The sequence below is a fragment of the Ovis canadensis genome, chromosome 16, assembly GCF_042477335.2.
Source record: "Ovis canadensis isolate MfBH-ARS-UI-01 breed Bighorn chromosome 16, ARS-UI_OviCan_v2, whole genome shotgun sequence".
Taxonomy (NCBI): Eukaryota; Metazoa; Chordata; class Mammalia; order Artiodactyla; family Bovidae; genus Ovis; species Ovis canadensis.
In genome coordinates, this window is record NC_091260.1 from 84,385,376 (window position 1) to 84,401,435 (window position 16,060).

The 16,060-nt window shown below is 63.5% G+C and overlaps 1 protein-coding gene across 2 annotated transcripts; it reads left to right on the top strand.

Moving 5' to 3' along the window:
- Nucleotides 1-1,940: 1,940 nt before the first annotated feature.
- CLPTM1L (CLPTM1 like) lies at nucleotides 1,941-15,569 on the top strand. 2 transcript variants are annotated; one of them, XM_069555781.1, is made up of 17 exons: nucleotides 1,941-3,030; nucleotides 3,356-3,456; nucleotides 4,412-4,601; nucleotides 5,793-5,938; nucleotides 7,135-7,213; nucleotides 8,025-8,142; nucleotides 8,333-8,427; nucleotides 8,891-8,975; nucleotides 10,196-10,299; nucleotides 11,093-11,158; nucleotides 11,957-12,007; nucleotides 12,673-12,755; nucleotides 13,235-13,269; nucleotides 13,739-13,794; nucleotides 13,873-13,917; nucleotides 14,562-14,677; nucleotides 15,078-15,569. In XM_069555781.1, the coding sequence occupies exons 1-17, from the start codon at nucleotides 2,869-2,871 to the stop codon at nucleotides 15,160-15,162; spliced, it is 1,617 nt and encodes a 538-aa protein (XP_069411882.1). In that variant the 5' UTR covers nucleotides 1,941-2,868; the 3' UTR covers nucleotides 15,163-15,569. The 2 variants fall into 2 exon arrangements, with proteins under 2 accessions (XP_069411882.1, XP_069411883.1); XM_069555782.1 differs by having other exon boundaries at nucleotides 2,326-3,030; nucleotides 5,796-5,938.
- Nucleotides 15,570-16,060: the final 491 nt, after the last annotated feature.

Below are 16,060 nucleotides of genomic sequence, written 5' to 3' on the forward strand. Positions count from 1 at the left end.
CCAAAGAATGCTCAAACTACAGTACAATTGCACTCAACTCACACGCTAGTAAAGTAATGCTCAAAATTCTCCAAGCCAGGCTTCAGCAATACATGAACCGTGAACTTCCAGATGTTCAATCTGGTTTTAGAAAAGGCAGAGGAACCAGAGATCAAATTGCCAACATCCGCTGGATCGTGGAAAAAGCAAGAGAGTTCCAGAAAAACATCTATTTCTGCTTTATTGACTATGCCAAAGCCTTTGACTGTGTGGATCACAACAAACTGTGGAAAATTCTGAAAGAGATGGAATACCAGACCACCTGACCTGCCTCTTGAGAAACCTATATACAGGTCAGGAAGCAACAGTTAGAACTGGACATGGAACAACAGACTGGTTCCAAATAGGAAAAGGAGTACGTCAAGGCTGTATATTGTCACCCTGCTTATTTAACTTATATGCAGAGTACATCATGAGAAACGCTGGGCTGGAAGAAGTGCAAGCTGGAATCAAGATTGCCAGGAGAAATATCAATAACCTCAGATATGCAGATGGCACCACCCTTATGGCAGAAAGTGAAGAGGAACTAAGAAGCCTCTTGATGAAAGTAAAAGAGGAGAGTGAAAAAGTTGGCTTAAAGCTCAACATTCAGAAAACGAAGATCATGGCATCCGGTCCCATCAATTCATGGCAAATAGATGGGGAAACAGTGGAAACAGTGGCTGACTTTATTTTTTGGGGCTCCAAAATCACCGCAGATGGTGACTGCAGCCATGAAATTAAAAGACACTTACTCCTTGGAAGAAGTTATGACCAACCTAGATAGCATATTCAAAAGCAGAGATATTACTTTGCCAACAAAGGTCCGTCTAGTCAAGGCTATGGTTTTCCTGTGGTCATGTATGGATGTGAGAGTTGGACTGTGAAGAAACCTGAGTGCCAAAGAATTGATGCTTTTGAACTGTGATATTGGAGAAGACTCTTGAGAGTCCCTTGGACTGCAAGGCGATCCAACCAGTCCATCCTAAAGGAGACCAGTCCTGGGTGTTCATTGGAGGGACTGATGCTAAAGCTGAAACTCCAATACTTTGGCCACCTTGTGTGAAGAGTTGACTCATTGGAAAAGACCCTGATGCTGGGAGGGACTGGGGGCAGGAGGAGAAGGGGACGACAGGGCATGAGATGGCTGGATGGTATCACCGACTCGATGGACATGAGTTTAAGTAAACTCTGGGAGTTGGTGATGGACAGGGAGGCCTGGCGTGCTGCGATTCATGGGGTTGCGAAGAGTCAAGACACGACTGAGCGCCTGAACTGAACTGAACCACTTCTGTAAATGCTTAGCAACATGTTTGATTGTCTAAGACAGATGGAAAAGAGAGAGAAGTAGATGTGAACAGGAACGCAGATGGAACGCTCTCTGTCACAGGGAGCTGGGCGTGGGCAGCTCCAGCGAACCAAGGGTCCTGACTCCATAGGCGCTGGGATGGAAACAGGAAGAACACATGCCCTTCAGAGGCCGTCACGGCAGCTCTCAACAGGAAACGTGAGCACCATCAAGCCTGGACCGCCGGACAAGTTCCCTCCCCCCCTGAAGCCCCAGCTAGACTGTCCCTCCGGCAGGCGGTGGTTCTAATGGGAGCTCTTGAGTATCAGGTTCAGCCCTTGGTGACGGCGGCTCCCAGGACTCCCTGGACAATCATGTTAATTTCTTCAATGCTCACATATTGAGATATAAAGAGGTCACTCTGGCTCATACATCAATTCACTTGCATTCGATCCTAACTAAATAAAATGACCTATCTATGGTCTATGAAACATACATTGCACACCTGCCTTAATTATGAGAGAGAAGGACACACTGGCCAGAAGTAAGGGACGCCCATGTTAAACGTTAAGATTAAAAGCCGCTCCTCCTGGGCCCCGGACGCGGGACCTTCTGTGATAAGACTCCCTTCCCAGATGCCAGGCGGGTTGACGCCGTCTGCGTGCTGGTCTGTTTTTGTTTGTTTAAACCTTAAAGAAATGTACCCTTGACTTGTTTAACGTTCTTTGCTTCGACAAAATACAAAACTGCTGAAAACCACGCTCCTCCGGGGCGGTTTCTCAGAGAAACCTGGCAAGTGGGGCTCCGGCCCGGTTCTCAGCTTGGCTCAAATCGAGCCGCTTTCTGATTATAGACTGGTCGCTGCTGGCTGTGACGGCGGCGCCCGCTTCTTCTAGAAAGGCTGCGTTCTTCACCCGCGGCCCAGCTGGGGGCTCCCGCCGAAAGACAGCGAGAAGCAGCACGAACGGTCGCCGCCTTTCGCGCGCCTACTTTTTCGCGCCTCCGCCTCTCACGTCGTCGACCCAACTCCAGACTCAGGCTGAGGGGCCGCGCGCTCCCTCGCGTCCCCACGCCGCTCGGCGCCAGCCCTGGGCCCGGTGTCTCGCCCGCTCCTCGGGAGGAGGCGGCGCACAGCCCGCCCCCCGCCCGCGGCCTCCCCTCTCCGCGAGACACCCCTCGACCCGCCGGAACCGCGGGGCGCGCCGGGAGGGCGGCGCGAAGGGTGACGTCACACCGCGCCCCCGACGCAGGCGCGTGCGCGAGGCCGGCGGGACTACGCTTCCCAGGGGGCCACGCGGCGCGCCCACTTCCGGCGGCCGGTGCGAGGCCCGGAAGCGGCGCGGCGGCGAATCCAGCGGCTCCAGGTCGGCGGCGGCGGCGGCGGCGGCGGGCATGCGGGGCAGCCGGCGGCCCGCGGCGCGCGGCGCGTTCGTTCCCCGGCGGTGGCGGCGGCGCGCGGCGGCTCTCGCGTGAGCGGCGGCGGCCGGAGCGTCCGGCAGGGCGCCCGACGGGCGGAGTGCCCGCGTCTGAGAGGCGGCCCGGCCGGGCCCGGCGGCGGCGCCATGTGGAGCGGCCGGAGCTCCTTCACCAGCCTGGTCGTGGGCGTGTTCGTGGTGTACGTGGTGCACACCTGCTGGGTCATGTACGGCATCGTCTACACCCGCCCTTGCTCCGGCCACGGCCGCTGCATCCAGCCCTACCTGGCGCAGAGGCCCAAGCTGCAGGTGAGCGCGGGCCCCCAGCCCGACCTCCGCCCTCGGGCGGGCGGGCCGAGCCGGGCGCCAGACTCCCCGCCGCGAGCCCCGACGACCCTCGGCCCGCAGCTGGCCCCTGTACCCCGCCCCGCCCGGCGGCCAGCCTCAGTCTTCAGCAGGCGTCCCTCCGCGGCAGGCCCGCCCCTCTCAGCCATCGTGTCACCGCCGAGTTCTGTCCCCTGAGGAACGGCAGGCACCTTCCCTGCAGCGGCCGCTCAGGTCTTCCTCTGTCGGCGCCCTGCGCTTTCTGCCGGGGCCCTCGCAGGCTTGATTTTCTTGACGGTCCTTTTTCCAGCTCAGTGTGTATACCACCACGCGCTCTAACCTGGGCGCTGAGAACAACGTGGATCTGGTCTTGAACGTGGAGGACTTTGACGTGGAGTCCAAATTTGAAAGGTACGGATGTGGGCAAGGTGACAGGCAAGCCCCGTGAACACTGAGATTGTTGAAGAGTCAGTGTGTGTGAGAGTGAGTGAGTGTGAGAGAAGTGTGCCTCCGAGAAGTGGCGTTACCGACCCTCTCGTGCACGGCAGAGCGTTTCAGCTGCAAACATCTGTGAAACGCAGGCAGCAAACTTCGTTTCACTTGAAACTGACAGCTGAGCAGTGTGTCGCTTCGGAAGTAGCTTACCCGACTTCTAACAGCTGTGGGTTGCAGCTTGGCCCTGGGGAGTTTCCGGAGGGGTGGGGATGGGTGCAGACGGCGTGGAGAACAGAGCTTACACACTTCCGACAGCAAACCTTGTGTTTTCCCAACAGAAGTGGTTCAGTTCTGTTATCTAGAAGGGAAAAGACAAGGATGGACGGAAGAATTTAGCAGAAAATCAAAATTAAGTGAAGTGTATCTTTATAGAAAAGAGCAAGCAGTGTAGACATGGAAGTATGCAGTGTAACTCTTAAAGCTGCACGTTACCGATGGTTCTGGTTTTTTGAGTTTCAAGAAACTTGATTTTAAGAGCGACGTGCTCGTCGTGAGTCCTCCTCTCCCCTCTTTGTTGTCTGGGAGGCGGCAAGACGAGTACTGGGGTGCGTGACGTCGTGCAGGGCCCGAGTCCCGTGGGAGAGCTGCTGTGGGTACGGGGTGGGTCGCGCGTGCCTGGGGTCGGCCCGCAACCTCAGCCGCGGGAATGCAGGCTTTGCAGCGGCCGCCCATGCTTTCAGGGTACGTTGCGTAAACGTACATTTAGGACTTCAGTAACATCTAGGCGGGTGGGTTTTACTCTTAGTACTTCTCAGCCGACAGTAATCGGTTTGGGTTCAAAACGGCATTTTCTTTAGACACACGTGCATGGCCTCTGCTTCCACAGAACAAAACGCGCACGGTGTCACTGTCTTCGTCTGTGTCGTTTCAGGACAGTCAACGTCTCTGTTCCCAAGAAGACGAGGAACAACGGCACGCTGTACGCCTACGTCTTCCTCCACCACGCCGGCATCCTGCCCTGGAACGATGGGAAGCAGGTGCACGTGGTGAGCCCGCTAACCACCTACATGGTCCCCAAGCCAGAGGAGGTCAACCTGCTCACCGGGGGGCCCGCGGCGCAGGTGAGCGGCGCCGGCGGCAGAGGCCACACGTGTCTGCACGTGCGGTCACGTGTTGAGTTAGTGACGTGCAGTCTGCGTGTTCGGTGACTTTCTTTACCTGGGCTCCTGCTCGGGTCACGGGGCCTCTGAGCCCTGGGAGCGTGTGTGCAGGGCAGAGAGTCAGTGCGGGGCGGAGGGTTGGTGCAGGGTGGCCCGCCTCGGCTACAGTCAGCCTTGGAGCTGGCAACGCTGTGCTGGGGCAGGAAGGGCAGCGCCGGGGTGTTGATTCTAAGGATGTGACCTAAGTTAGGAGAAAGGCAGGAGTACAGAGTGTGTCGTACACCTAGAAAACCACACGCGCAGGGAAGGCTGGTGGGCACGCACTTGGCCGTGACCGTGGCGGGGACGGAACAGAGGTAGCCTGGTGTTCGGGGCCATGTGCCCTGGAAGGAGAGTCCTTCACGGCCAGGGGTGGCAGCTCGCCGGGAGGTATCCGCACCGTCTTCTCTGTGTCCCTGGAAAGGCCCCCGGTTCCCTTCCGGTGCAGACTGCACAGCGCTGCCTCAGGGCCTTCCTAGGAGGCCTGTGGAGGGCAGAGGGCGGCTCTGGATCGGGCGGGTGCTGAGTCAGCATCAGCTCTTGCTGCTTCTGGGAAGACGGTTCTGGTGTCACCACTAGAGCTGAACTGGAGCTGGAGAACAGAGATAAACAGAGCATCACTGTTCACGGGGCTGCTCAGGTCTACCATTAAGGTCTCCCCACCGGGAAGGGTTTGTTCTGAATTTAGTGGGTTTAGGCTTGTTGCCTAGGCGCGGACACGCCCCCTTCCAGAAGGCTGAGCAGAGCTGCTTTAGAAGCGTCTCGGTTCAGTCTCCTTGCAGGCTGCAGGGCTCTCATCTCCAGACTGCCCGCGCCTCCTGTGACTGTTCAGGGCTCGGCCTTCCTGGGACCCCCACTCGGGCTGCGGGCCCGGGATAGAAGTCCATGAGACCCAGGATCACGTGCTCTGGAACAGCAGGCCTTCGGCTTCTGCTGTGAGCAGGCTGTGGGGAGTGAGGGTCTGGGCGAGGGCCGCCGGGGTCCCCCTCGGGCCTGCTCGGGGCTGCACTCTCTGCTCACAGGCTCCCAGGTGAGGGTTACGCACCCCGCCCCCCAGACCCGCTGGGCCCACCCCTCCTGGCCTTTCCCTGCTGAGTCATCGCTCATGTTCAGCAGCAGATCGAGGCCGAGAAGAGGCCGAGTGCCCTGGATGAGCCCGTTTCTCACTGGAGGCCCAGACTGACCCTGAACGTGATGGTGGACGACTTTGTCTTTGACGGAGCCTCCCTGCCTGCAGACGTGCAGCGCTATATGAAAATGTAGGTGCCACTGAGGCCCCGGGGCAGGCCCGCTGTGGGTCCCGCGCCCAGGGAGTCGCGCGCAGCCCGGTGTGGGTCCTGTGCCCAGCCTAACGTGCACAGCCTTCTGCGGGTCCCGTTGCCCAGGGAGTCGTGGGCAGCCCACTGCAGGTCCCATGCCCAGGGAGTCTCGCGCAGCCCGCTTTGGGTCCCGCGCCCAGCCTGACGTGCACAGCTCACTGTGGGTCCTGCGCTCAGCTTGAGCATCGCTCGTGCACCCCCTGAGCCAACAGCAGAGGGGGGATCCTGTGGGTGGGGGAGCCCCTGGTCGGGCCACAGTCGAGGAGCAGGTGGGCCGCGCCTGCACCCCTGAGCCCTCTGCACTGGGGAGCTGGGGGCTGCCTGGAGTGCCCCGGCCGTCCTGCCTCGCTGATCAGGCCTGCCACCATGACCGGGAGGGAAGAAGGGAACAGCAGGTGTTTGTCTCAGAGGGACAGTGGGGAACCTGATTCGGCCGTGTCACCCTGCACCCTCGAAGGTCTCCCCTCTCTGCATCCCGTGACCTTGCACTCCACTCCCTCAGCTTAAATATTGATCGTTAGGTCATCCTCTTAACTGTCACTTGCCATCGGAAGGATAACCGTTGAAACCGGCTTAGCTCACCCTGCATCTCTGCGCTGCAGGGAGCCCCCTGACGCCCGGTCCGGCCCAGGTCGACACGTGGCTCCCGGAAACGCGCTGAGAACCGTTGCCCCTCATACTCTCAGCAGCTCCTCTGGGGTGGTCACGACCCCTCGCCTTTTGTAAAGTTCTCATTTTTAAACGCTGGGTGCGTTCGTAGTTGAGAGTGTGTGGGCCACTGGGCGTGAGGCCCCTGCCTGCCTCCTCCCAAGCCTGTGGCTCTCACGTCTTGCCGCACCCCGGACCCCTGTGTGGGCGCACGCACGGCCCCTCATTCTTCTCTGCGTCCTGAATGGCGTCCCACTGAGCGCCCGGTGCCCAGCCTCACCGCGTTCTCCAGTGGCAGCTCTGAGGGGAAGCATGGCGCACGGGCCCCTCCACTCCCCTTGGGAACGCGAGTCCTGGGCCTGCCAGCGACCAGAAGCCGCTGGAGTCGTGGCTGGGGGAGCGGTCTGTGAGGTAGACCCAGCGTCCTGGGGCTTCGGTCCTCCCGGATGCAGGAGCCCTCGGTGACCTGGAGACGGCTCTGCCCCCAGGATCCAACTGGGGAAGACAGTGCAGTACCTGCCCATCCTGTTCATCGACCAGCTGAGCAGCCGCGTCAAGGACCTCATGGTGAGTCGGCTGCCACCCCCAGCCCCAGCACAGCGCGCACACCGCCGGTGGCGGGTCCCACCCGTGACAAGCACGGAGCCCTGGGAGGGCTGCTTATCCCTCAAGTGGCTGTGGCTGTGGCTCTCTGGGAGCCCGGGTTTCTGGTGTGGCGGTATCTGGAGCAGACCCTGCCTCCTCCAGGCTGGCACCCAGTCACCTGCACCCCCAGGGCGGGCTGGGCTGGCAGCAGCACTAACAGCTGACACCTGGGGCTGCTAACCGCTGCGGGCACCGTGCTGGATGCCTCGCAGCACCCGAACAGTCGTGTCTCCAACCTGCAGGGACTCAGGTGGGTCAGGGAGGTGACCTGTCTGCGGAGGCCTGCTGCTTAGTGTCTGCTGGGCAGAGCTCAGCTGTGCGGAGTCAGGTGTTACGGGACACCTCCCCTCCACACACAGTCACACGTCAATTCCAAGTGTCCTCGAGGGCCGCATTGAGGGGCCATGCCTCCCTGCAGCCCCTGCTGCCCCCATGAGTGTGGCCGCCCCCCCCGTGTTCTCCTCAGGGCAGCCTTAGCATCTGGTCCCTGGGCAGGGGCGCAGGCTGCGTGGGCCTCTGCTCGACTCAGCTGGCCACGTGGGTCCCCGCGCCTGCCCGGAAGGCGCCGGGGCTGTAGTCAGGAGAGAGCGCAGGGTTTGAGTGATGGACAGGAGCCCGGGGAGTGAGGGCTTCCTGCAGGAGGCTCCCGCAGGTCTCCCGAGGAGGGTGTGGTGCCGGGCCCACGGGGCCAGTCTGGTGCAGGGCCAGACCACCGCCGCTCCCCCCCGCCCAGGTCATCAACCGCTCCAGCACCGAGCTGCCACTCACTGTGTCCTACGACAAGATCTCGCTGGGGCGGCTGCGGTTCTGGATCCACATGCAGGACGCCGTCTACTCGCTGCAGCAGTTCGGTGAGGCCGCCGGGCGCGCCCCGGGAGCGGGGAGTCAGGGAGCCCAGAACTTGGCGCCTGTCCGCCTGTGAGGCCCGTCCCCCTTGGGCCCCGTGGGGTCCGAGGAGTTCCTCTGCAGACGAGGTGACCCCTCGGGGCCCTGTAGCGCAGGTCCACGTCGCCCCTCACTCAGGGCCTCGGTCCCCTGCAGGGTTCTCAGAGAAAGACGCTGACGAAGTGAAGGGGATCTTTGTCGACACCAACTTGTATTTCTTGGCGCTGACCTTCTTTGTGGCTGCGTTTCACGTGAGTGCTCCTGGTTTTCCAGTGCAGCCTCCTCTCTCCCTGCCCCCCAGGAGAGGGGTCTACACTCAGGCTCGACCAGCTGTAGGGCTAGGTTTCATCTGTCTGGAGCCGTTTTGAAAACAAATCAAAATCAGTGAGATTAGCAAAATAGGTGTTTCCTTGTTTGAGGTCTGGCGATTCCAAGAGTTACGGTAGGGTCCTGTGGGGAGGGTCCCTGGTAGATGCAGCGGCTGGCGACTGCCGGGAAAGCCCACCTGGGGCTGTGCTCGGGGCAGAGGGCTGGGGAGAGGCCCGGCTCCTGGCTGTGACAGCGGGTCCCCAGGCCGGGGGACCGGCCGCCAGGGAAGCTGGAGCTTGTCAGGGCCGCGCTGTGGCTGAGGTCTCCCTGAGCGGACAGTGTCTCTGATCAAGCCCGTGCTCACCCCACGGCGTGGGGGCTCATCGCTGTCCTGTCGTCTTCCAGCTGCTTTTTGATTTCCTGGCGTTTAAAAACGACATCAGCTTCTGGAAGAAGAAGAAGAGCATGGTCGGCATGTCCACGAAAGCAGGTGGCGGGTCGGGGCTTGCACGTGTCCTCCGAGCTGCCCCTCAGGGCCCCGCGGGCGGGCCACAGGCTTACTCTGACGCCCTCAGGGGTCTTTGCTTGGGACGGGCTTTTGGGTCCCCGAGGGAGCAGCCTGGGAGGGTGAGGGCAGCCTCCTGGCCGTGGTGAGCACCCCGTGCGCCTGGGGCAGGGGGCGAGGGGGCCGGTTCTCGACGCTTGTTTGCATGGGCTCATGGTCCTGCGGGCCACCAGGCTGGCCTCCCAGCAGGAGGTGGCTCTTCAGCTCCCGTGGAGTCACTCTGAGGGAGGGGCCTGGGGTGCTCGGGTGGCCCCGCGTCCAGGTCCCGCGTCTCGGGGTCTTCTGTCCTCCATCTCTGGCTTCCTTGTGCGGAAGGGTCTCCTGTCCTCACCTCTGGCTTCCTTGAGGGGAGGGGTCTCCTGTCCTCACCTCTGGCTTCCTTGTGGGGAGGGGTCTCCTGTCCTCACCTCTGGCTTCCTTGGGGGGAGGGCTGCACTGAGCCCCCGGCCTTCCACTGGCCTTTGCCACGGTGGCGTGAGCAGGGTCTGTGGGGCCCGGGGCCCGGGGCCCGCGTTGTCGGCGGGCAGTGCCCTGCAGGGGGCATCCCCACAGCCGTGGTGGCTCCTGAGCCTCCACTGGGAAGACAGGCACGGGCTCCGGCGCAGGGTCCCCATCGGGAGCTGTGTTCCCCGCGTCCCGTCCGTGCGTCGTGTCAGTGAGTGTGGCTCACACACGTCCTGGCTGAGGCTTTCTGTTGGGTCCCAGCCCTGCACGGTCGTTGCACGGTGTGCACTCTCCACGGCTCCCTTTCCGTGGACACAGGGGAGGCGCCCTTGAAGTGCTGGTGTTGGGGCCGAGTGCCTGTGTGCACGTGTGTGCCTGTTAGGTGTGTGCGCGCGTGTGCGCCTGTGGGTGTGCGTGTGCGCCCGTGTGCGTGCGTGTGCGCCTGTGCGCGTGTGTGCGCGTGTGTGCCTGTTAGGTGTGTGCGCGCGTGTGCGCCTGTGGGTGTGCGTGTGCGCCTGTGTGCGCGTGTGCGCCCGTGTGTGTGCGTGTGCGCCTGTGGGCGCGCGTGTGCGCCTGTGGGCGCGCGTGTGCCTGTGTGTGTGCGCGTGTGTGTGCGTGGGCGCGCGTGTGCGCCTGTGTGTGCGCGCGTGCACGCCGCCGGCTGGCACCACCCCCGCTCAGCCGCGCCCGCCCGCCCCCAGTGCTCTGGCGCTGCTTCAGCACCGTGGTCATCTTCCTGTTCCTGCTGGACGAGCAGACGAGCCTCCTGGTGCTGGTGCCCGCGGGCATCGGAGCCGCCATCGAGGTGAGTGGCCCGCCTGGGCGCTGGTCTGCGTGCTGCCTCGAAGCCCCTGGGGCCCAGGTGCTCCGCGCGGGTCGGGACCGGCATCTGCCTGGGGACTGGCTGGCCTGGCTAGGGTGAGGGCGCCGCTGCCTGGCTCCTCCAGCGGAGCTCCCACAGCCCCGTGTGTCTCCACCCCTCGTTCTCTCCGCCTTCGGGACGTGGTAACGCGGTGGGTGGACCCTGTGGCTGTCGCTGAACTGAGGCCGTGTGGAGCAGGATGTGTAATGGGCGGTGTGGGGGTGATGGGTCAGGACACCCCCTCTCTGGAGTCCAGGGCCCCTTGGGCCTCTGGCACCACCCTCGCCAGGACCCTCAGCGTGGCTTTGTCCAGGCCTTTGCCTGTGGGCACCCCTCGGGAAGTGCTGGCCGGGACCCCCCGCAGCTACAAGTCTTGTGGAGACTGACTTCACTGTTGTGCTGACCCCACCTCGGGGGCAGCCACCGGGAGACACCCAGCCATGGCAGGACACGAGACTCTGGGCTGCCTGCGGGGCTGGAAGAAGGTGCCGGGGCGAGTCTGGAGGTGATGGGGCTGGCCAGGCACAGGTGGATTAGGTGGGGACTTGGTCCCCAAGGGTGGACAGGCTGGGTCTGCACTGGAGACGGGCATTGGTCAGGGGCCCACCAAGTTGTCAGGCTGAGCTGGGGTGCAGCGGGGCATGAGCGGCCCGTGTCCTGATCGGTCACCGTCCCAGGAGCAGGCCGTGGCTCCTTCTGGGTCCTGGAACCTCAGGTGTGGGTTTTCCCTTCTCAGCTGTGGAAAGTGAAAAAGGCCTTGAAGATGACCGTCACCTGGAGAGGCCTACAGCCCACGTTTCAGGTAGGGGACCCCCCCCCCCCGCCATGTCTTCTCAGGGACCCATCACCATCCCGCTGTAGCCCGCCCTTGGTGCAGGCTGACCGCTGCTCTCATCCCTTGGCTGCGTCCCCGCAGCATACAGTCCTGAGGGCAGGTAACCGTCTGTGGTCAGTTGTAGGCCCTCGGGGAGACGCAGGGGTGTCTTGGTGTGGGCGGGGCAGCTCTGCCCTCAAGCCCCCTGGCCTCTGACTCCCCTGGGGTCCCCCATCCCCAGCTGTAGAAGCAGCAACCCCCTACCCCACGACCAGTCAGGATGCCGGTTAGCCCATCTCAAGTGGAGCCTCCCTCAGGGGTGGGGTCCCGCCCTGACCACACCTTGAGGGGCTCTCCAGTGTCAAGCTTCCTGGGGCGGCAGTGGGAGGTTACGGCCAGGTGGCTGTTCTGCTTTGTGTGGTGGGTCTCACGTGAAGACCCAGGGACAGTGAGGGTCCAGGTGTGCAGTCCAGGGCGGGTCACACGGTGGTGGGGTGCAGCCTGTTGTGGTCCACGTCACCCCGGTGCGTCTGCCCTGGCTGAGGTGGAACAGGGCGTTTGCTGAGAGCCTAGCAGGACGGGCAGGAAGCGGCCGTGCTGCGTGACGTCCAGGTCGATGGGCCTGCTGTGGCCCCGCGTCCCGGGCAGTGCGTTCACGGCTGCCATGCCTGGCTGGGGGCTCCTCCCACTCAGCCTGCAGCCTGGTCCCCTCTTGGGCACAGCCAGGCTGAGCCCAGGCGCCAGCCTGGCCCCTGGGGTGATGTGCTTGTGTGGACTCCTTTGCAGTTTGGCGCTTGCAGCGAGTCTGAGCGGAGGACAGAGGAGTACGACGCCCAGGTGCGCGGCGGTGCGGGGTGCTCGCCTGCAGGCATGGGCCTGGCTGTGGCCGCCCGGGAGGAGGCCCGTCCTGGGTGTGGGACCTGCCCGCCTTAGCCGCGACCCCGGGAAGCTGCCTACTTCTGACCCGGGAGGGGCACTGGGGGCTCCCGGGTCCCAGTCCTGTGGGCGCCTGCGCCACGTCCTGTCCTGTTGGGAGGCGTCTTCCTCCCTGTGGGTACCCGTGGGGCTGTGAGCCAGGCCTGTTCCTACGCGGGGTTCCCCCTCCCGCACGGTTTTCGGGTTGGTTCACACGTCCCTTCTGCAGGGATTTTGTGTTCCGGTTTCACGGGCGTCGGCCACATCCCAGTCTTCATCGGGTTTTGGTAAAGCCCGGATTGCCTTAATGGGCAGGTGGCCCCAACAGGGAGCCTGGAGCCTTTCTTCAGAGTCCTTTGCTGGACGTCTGGTGCCCTATCTGCCCCCGGTTAGGCTGTGAGTGGCTGTCAGGGGCCGGTGTGGATCCGCCACACGCTTGTGAATGTCCTGTGGGTAGATGCTCACCAGCCTGTATACTCCACGCAGCCCGGCTTCGCTGCCCTGGACGTCCCGCCGCTGTGCCCTCTGGTCTGTGGGTCTAGGCGGCTGGGAGGACGGGCCCTGACCGGGCGCCTTCTGTCCCCCAGGCCATGAAGTACTTGTCTTATCTGCTCTACCCGCTCTGCGTCGGAGGCGCCGTCTACTCGCTGCTCAACATCAAATACAAGAGGTGAGGGCACCCCGCTGACAGCTGTAGGTCCAGCACAGCTTCGCCCTTGGCCGGGGTCCTGGCTGCCCGTTGCTGGCCCCGCGCGGCCATCTGGTCCCGGCGGGCTGGGGAGCGCTCGTGGGAGCAGACTCGTTGCTGGCCACACAGCCCGTGTCCAGAGAGGCCGGGGCCCCTGCACTGTCCTGGCCTCACCCTCCCAGCACGGGCGACCCCCGACGGCACCGGCGCTCAGGCCGGGCTCAGGGCCACCCGCGGGCTCCGTGGTTCCGTCCCACTGGAGGTCGTCGCAGGCAGCATGTCAGTGCCCGGTCTCCGCCGTCTCCTCGGTCGGGGCTCCAGGGAGCCCGCCGTCCATGCAGGTGGCCCGGGCTAGCCTGCCGAGAGCAGCCCCTGCCACGGCCCCAGCACCGGAGGGGCCGGGGGGGCTCGGTCACGACAGCGGCCGAGCGGCACCCCTGACACCTGCCCTTGCTTTGCAGCTGGTATTCCTGGCTGATCAACAGCTTCGTCAATGGTGAGAATCCCGTCTCCGTGGCGGCATCTGTGGCGGGCCGCGTCGCACGGCTGCCACCTAGCCTGGCGCAGCAAGACGTGCCGTCCAGCCCTGCCTGCCATGCCCCGTGCCCCTCACTGGCCTGTGGGATTGGCTGTGGGCGTCATGTTCTTATAGGGTAGTTGGTGCAGGCAGCAAACGCTGCTGCCGTGGGCACCGCAGCCCCCGGCCCCGTGTCCCGGGGCAGCATGGCCCGCTCGGCTTGTCCAGACCCTGAGCTGCCGCTCGCAGGCCGCCGGCCCCGGCTCAGCGCGTTCGCTGGGTGTGGGAGGGGCCTGTCTCGGTCCCGGGCGGGAGGTGGTGGGTGACAGCGGGCAGAGCTCCCGGGCGGGCGTCCAGAGTCGGCAGCCCCGATGCCTGGGGTGGGGGCGGGCAGCATCTCGCCCCGTGCCTCCTCCATGCCCGTGCCTCCATGCCCGTGTCTCCCCAGGGGTCTACGCGTTCGGCTTCCTGTTTATGCTTCCCCAGCTCTTTGTGAACTACAAGGTAAGAGGCGCACCCTCGCCCATGGGCCCACGCCCCTGGGCCGCCACGCCCTGACGCGCCCTGTCTCCTTGTCCCCAGATGAAGTCAGTGGCCCACCTGCCCTGGAAGGCCTTCACCTACAAGGTCAGTGCATCGCCTGCACGAGGCCCTTGGGGACTGTCCCTCGTGGCCGGGTCGTGTCGGCTGTGCTCCTGTGCAGGGGCGGTGGGGGTCGGGGGGAGGGGTTCTCCCTCAAGCACAGAGCCCCAGGGTGGCCCTGGAAGCCCGGGGTCCCTGCCCAGCCCCACAGTCTCCTGAGTGACAGCCACGCTGCTTCCTGCCACCACGCGTCCTACGGCGGATGGATGCTCCTGACCCGCGGGCTGGGTCCCTGTCCACCAGACGGCGGCTCCGGTGGTCCCAGGCCTGTGCTGCCAAGGGCTGTCTGGGCATGTCATGGCCCGGGCACGTGCAGAGGCTGGCGCCACATGACCCTCAAGTGGCCGTGAACTGGAGCGTGCCGGTCGGGGTGGGGACAGTCAGAGCTGCCTTCCGCTTTGGAGCTGCGCGGGGATTCCATGCAGGCGGCTCCGTGACCCCGGGCTCCCGGCGGCGCTTTTCCGTCCTGTTTCCGGGGGGCGGGCGGGACGCCCGGCCGTGGGGTCTGTGCCAGCGTCACCCTGGGCCCAGGACTCCTGCTGCTGCCTGCTGTGGTGGCTCTCGAGTCATGGGTGGCGAGTGCCCGCGTGCCCGGGCGGCTCTGGTCTCACGGCCCCGCCCACCCGCAGGCCTTCAACACCTTCATCGACGACGTGTTCGCCTTTATCATCACCATGCCCACCTCCCACCGGCTGGCCTGTTTCAGGGACGATGTGGTGTTTCTCGTGTACCTGTACCAGCGGTGGTGAGTGTGGCCCCAGTCCCGCTCCCGGGGGGCAGGCGTTGGCAGGTGGGCCCTCGGGGCCCGGCGCCCGGTGCAGGAGCACTGCTGTCTGTCTGACCGCCCCTCGAGCACGTCGCTCCCCTGCTCAGCAGAGCGTGAGGCTGGCCATGGCCCTGCTCTGAGCGCATGTCAGGAGCCCGGGCTCTGGCCCCCGCCTCAGCGTGGGTGCAGCTGTCGGCGGCGGCCTCGGGAGCAGAGGTCAGGCCTGACCATTCCAAGAACGTCAGGAGGGCACAAGGCAAACCCATGCCGGTCTCTCCCACGGGGCCTGACCCTCCGAGTCCTGGCTGCCCTGCTCCCAGGACACGCGTGTTCCCCCTCGCACGCCAGCCAGCCTGACGCCCACATGGTCTCGTTGCAGGCTTTATCCCGTGGATAAGAGTAGAGTGAACGAGTTTGGGGAGTCCTACGAGGAGACCCCCCAGCGGAAACCCCACACAGACTGAGCCGGGCAGGGCGCCGCTGCAGAGGGCCGGTGGCTCGGGTGGGCCTCCCGCCGTCACAGCCTCTACGTTGCCAAACCCCCGAGTGTCCCTCATGGCCTCGGGTGCCTCCATGCCGTGTCCGCGGTGCCGACGGCGCTGACGCCGCCGCTGGCACGGACGTCCATCCTGGTCACTGGGTCCGGGAGCGTCTGGTGCCCATGGGTGCTGGGCCGCTCCTGCGGGGTCCCCACCCCGGATACCGTCTCCTGGGGTCTGTGGGCACTCCTCACGGGGATTTCACATGCCTCCTTAAATCCATTCCGTATAGACTCTGGGATCAAATGGCTTTTTCCTTTTCGTTTAAATTTGACTATTTTACAGCTTAACGTATGTATGTTTCTATTTTAAAATAAATTTCTCTGGCTGTACGCTCTTCGTGGCCTGACATGGTGTAGGTTTCAGATAGTGGCGTTTATCCCATTCCCAGAAATGAACACACGATGGGGTTTGTGTACGTGTTTGTCAACAGGAGATTTCAGGAATCTCGGACCACAAGTCTTGTTACGCGTCTACGTCTGGTTTTGAAGCTGAGTCATCGCCGTGTCCTGGGAGCCAGTAGACGAGTTTTGTTAGAGAAACACCCTAGGGCCCTCCCTCACAGAGGGAGAAGCAGGGCGGGGAGGTGTCTGCAGCCCGGGAAGATGAGGGTGAGAGCTGGTGGTGGCGCGGTCAGCCGTGCTCCCTGAGACTCACTCTTGGAGCCTGTTGGCATGGTGTGGGCACGCGAGCACGTCAGCATCTCAGCCCCTGAGGCTGGCTCTGAGCCCAGACCTCATCAGTGGGATCTCCTTGGCGATGTCTACGCTGGCAGGCTGTGGCCTCCAGCGGTGTCTCCAGGAGGGCATCCAGGGCCCCTCTG

Bases quoted from the DNA above. Each gene is read 5' to 3' on its own strand.
- CLPTM1L (XM_069555781.1), top strand. From the start codon at position 2,869: ATGTGGAGCGGCCGGAGCTCCTTCACCAGCCTGGTCGTGGGCGTGTTC. The intron at 8,428-8,890 runs GTGAGTGCTCCT...GTCGTCTTCCAG, and splicing joins TCTTTGTGGCTGCGTTTCAC to CTGCTTTTTGATTTCCTGGC. The intron at 8,976-10,195 runs GTGGCGGGTCGG...GCCCGCCCCCAG, and splicing joins CGGCATGTCCACGAAAGCAG to TGCTCTGGCGCTGCTTCAGC.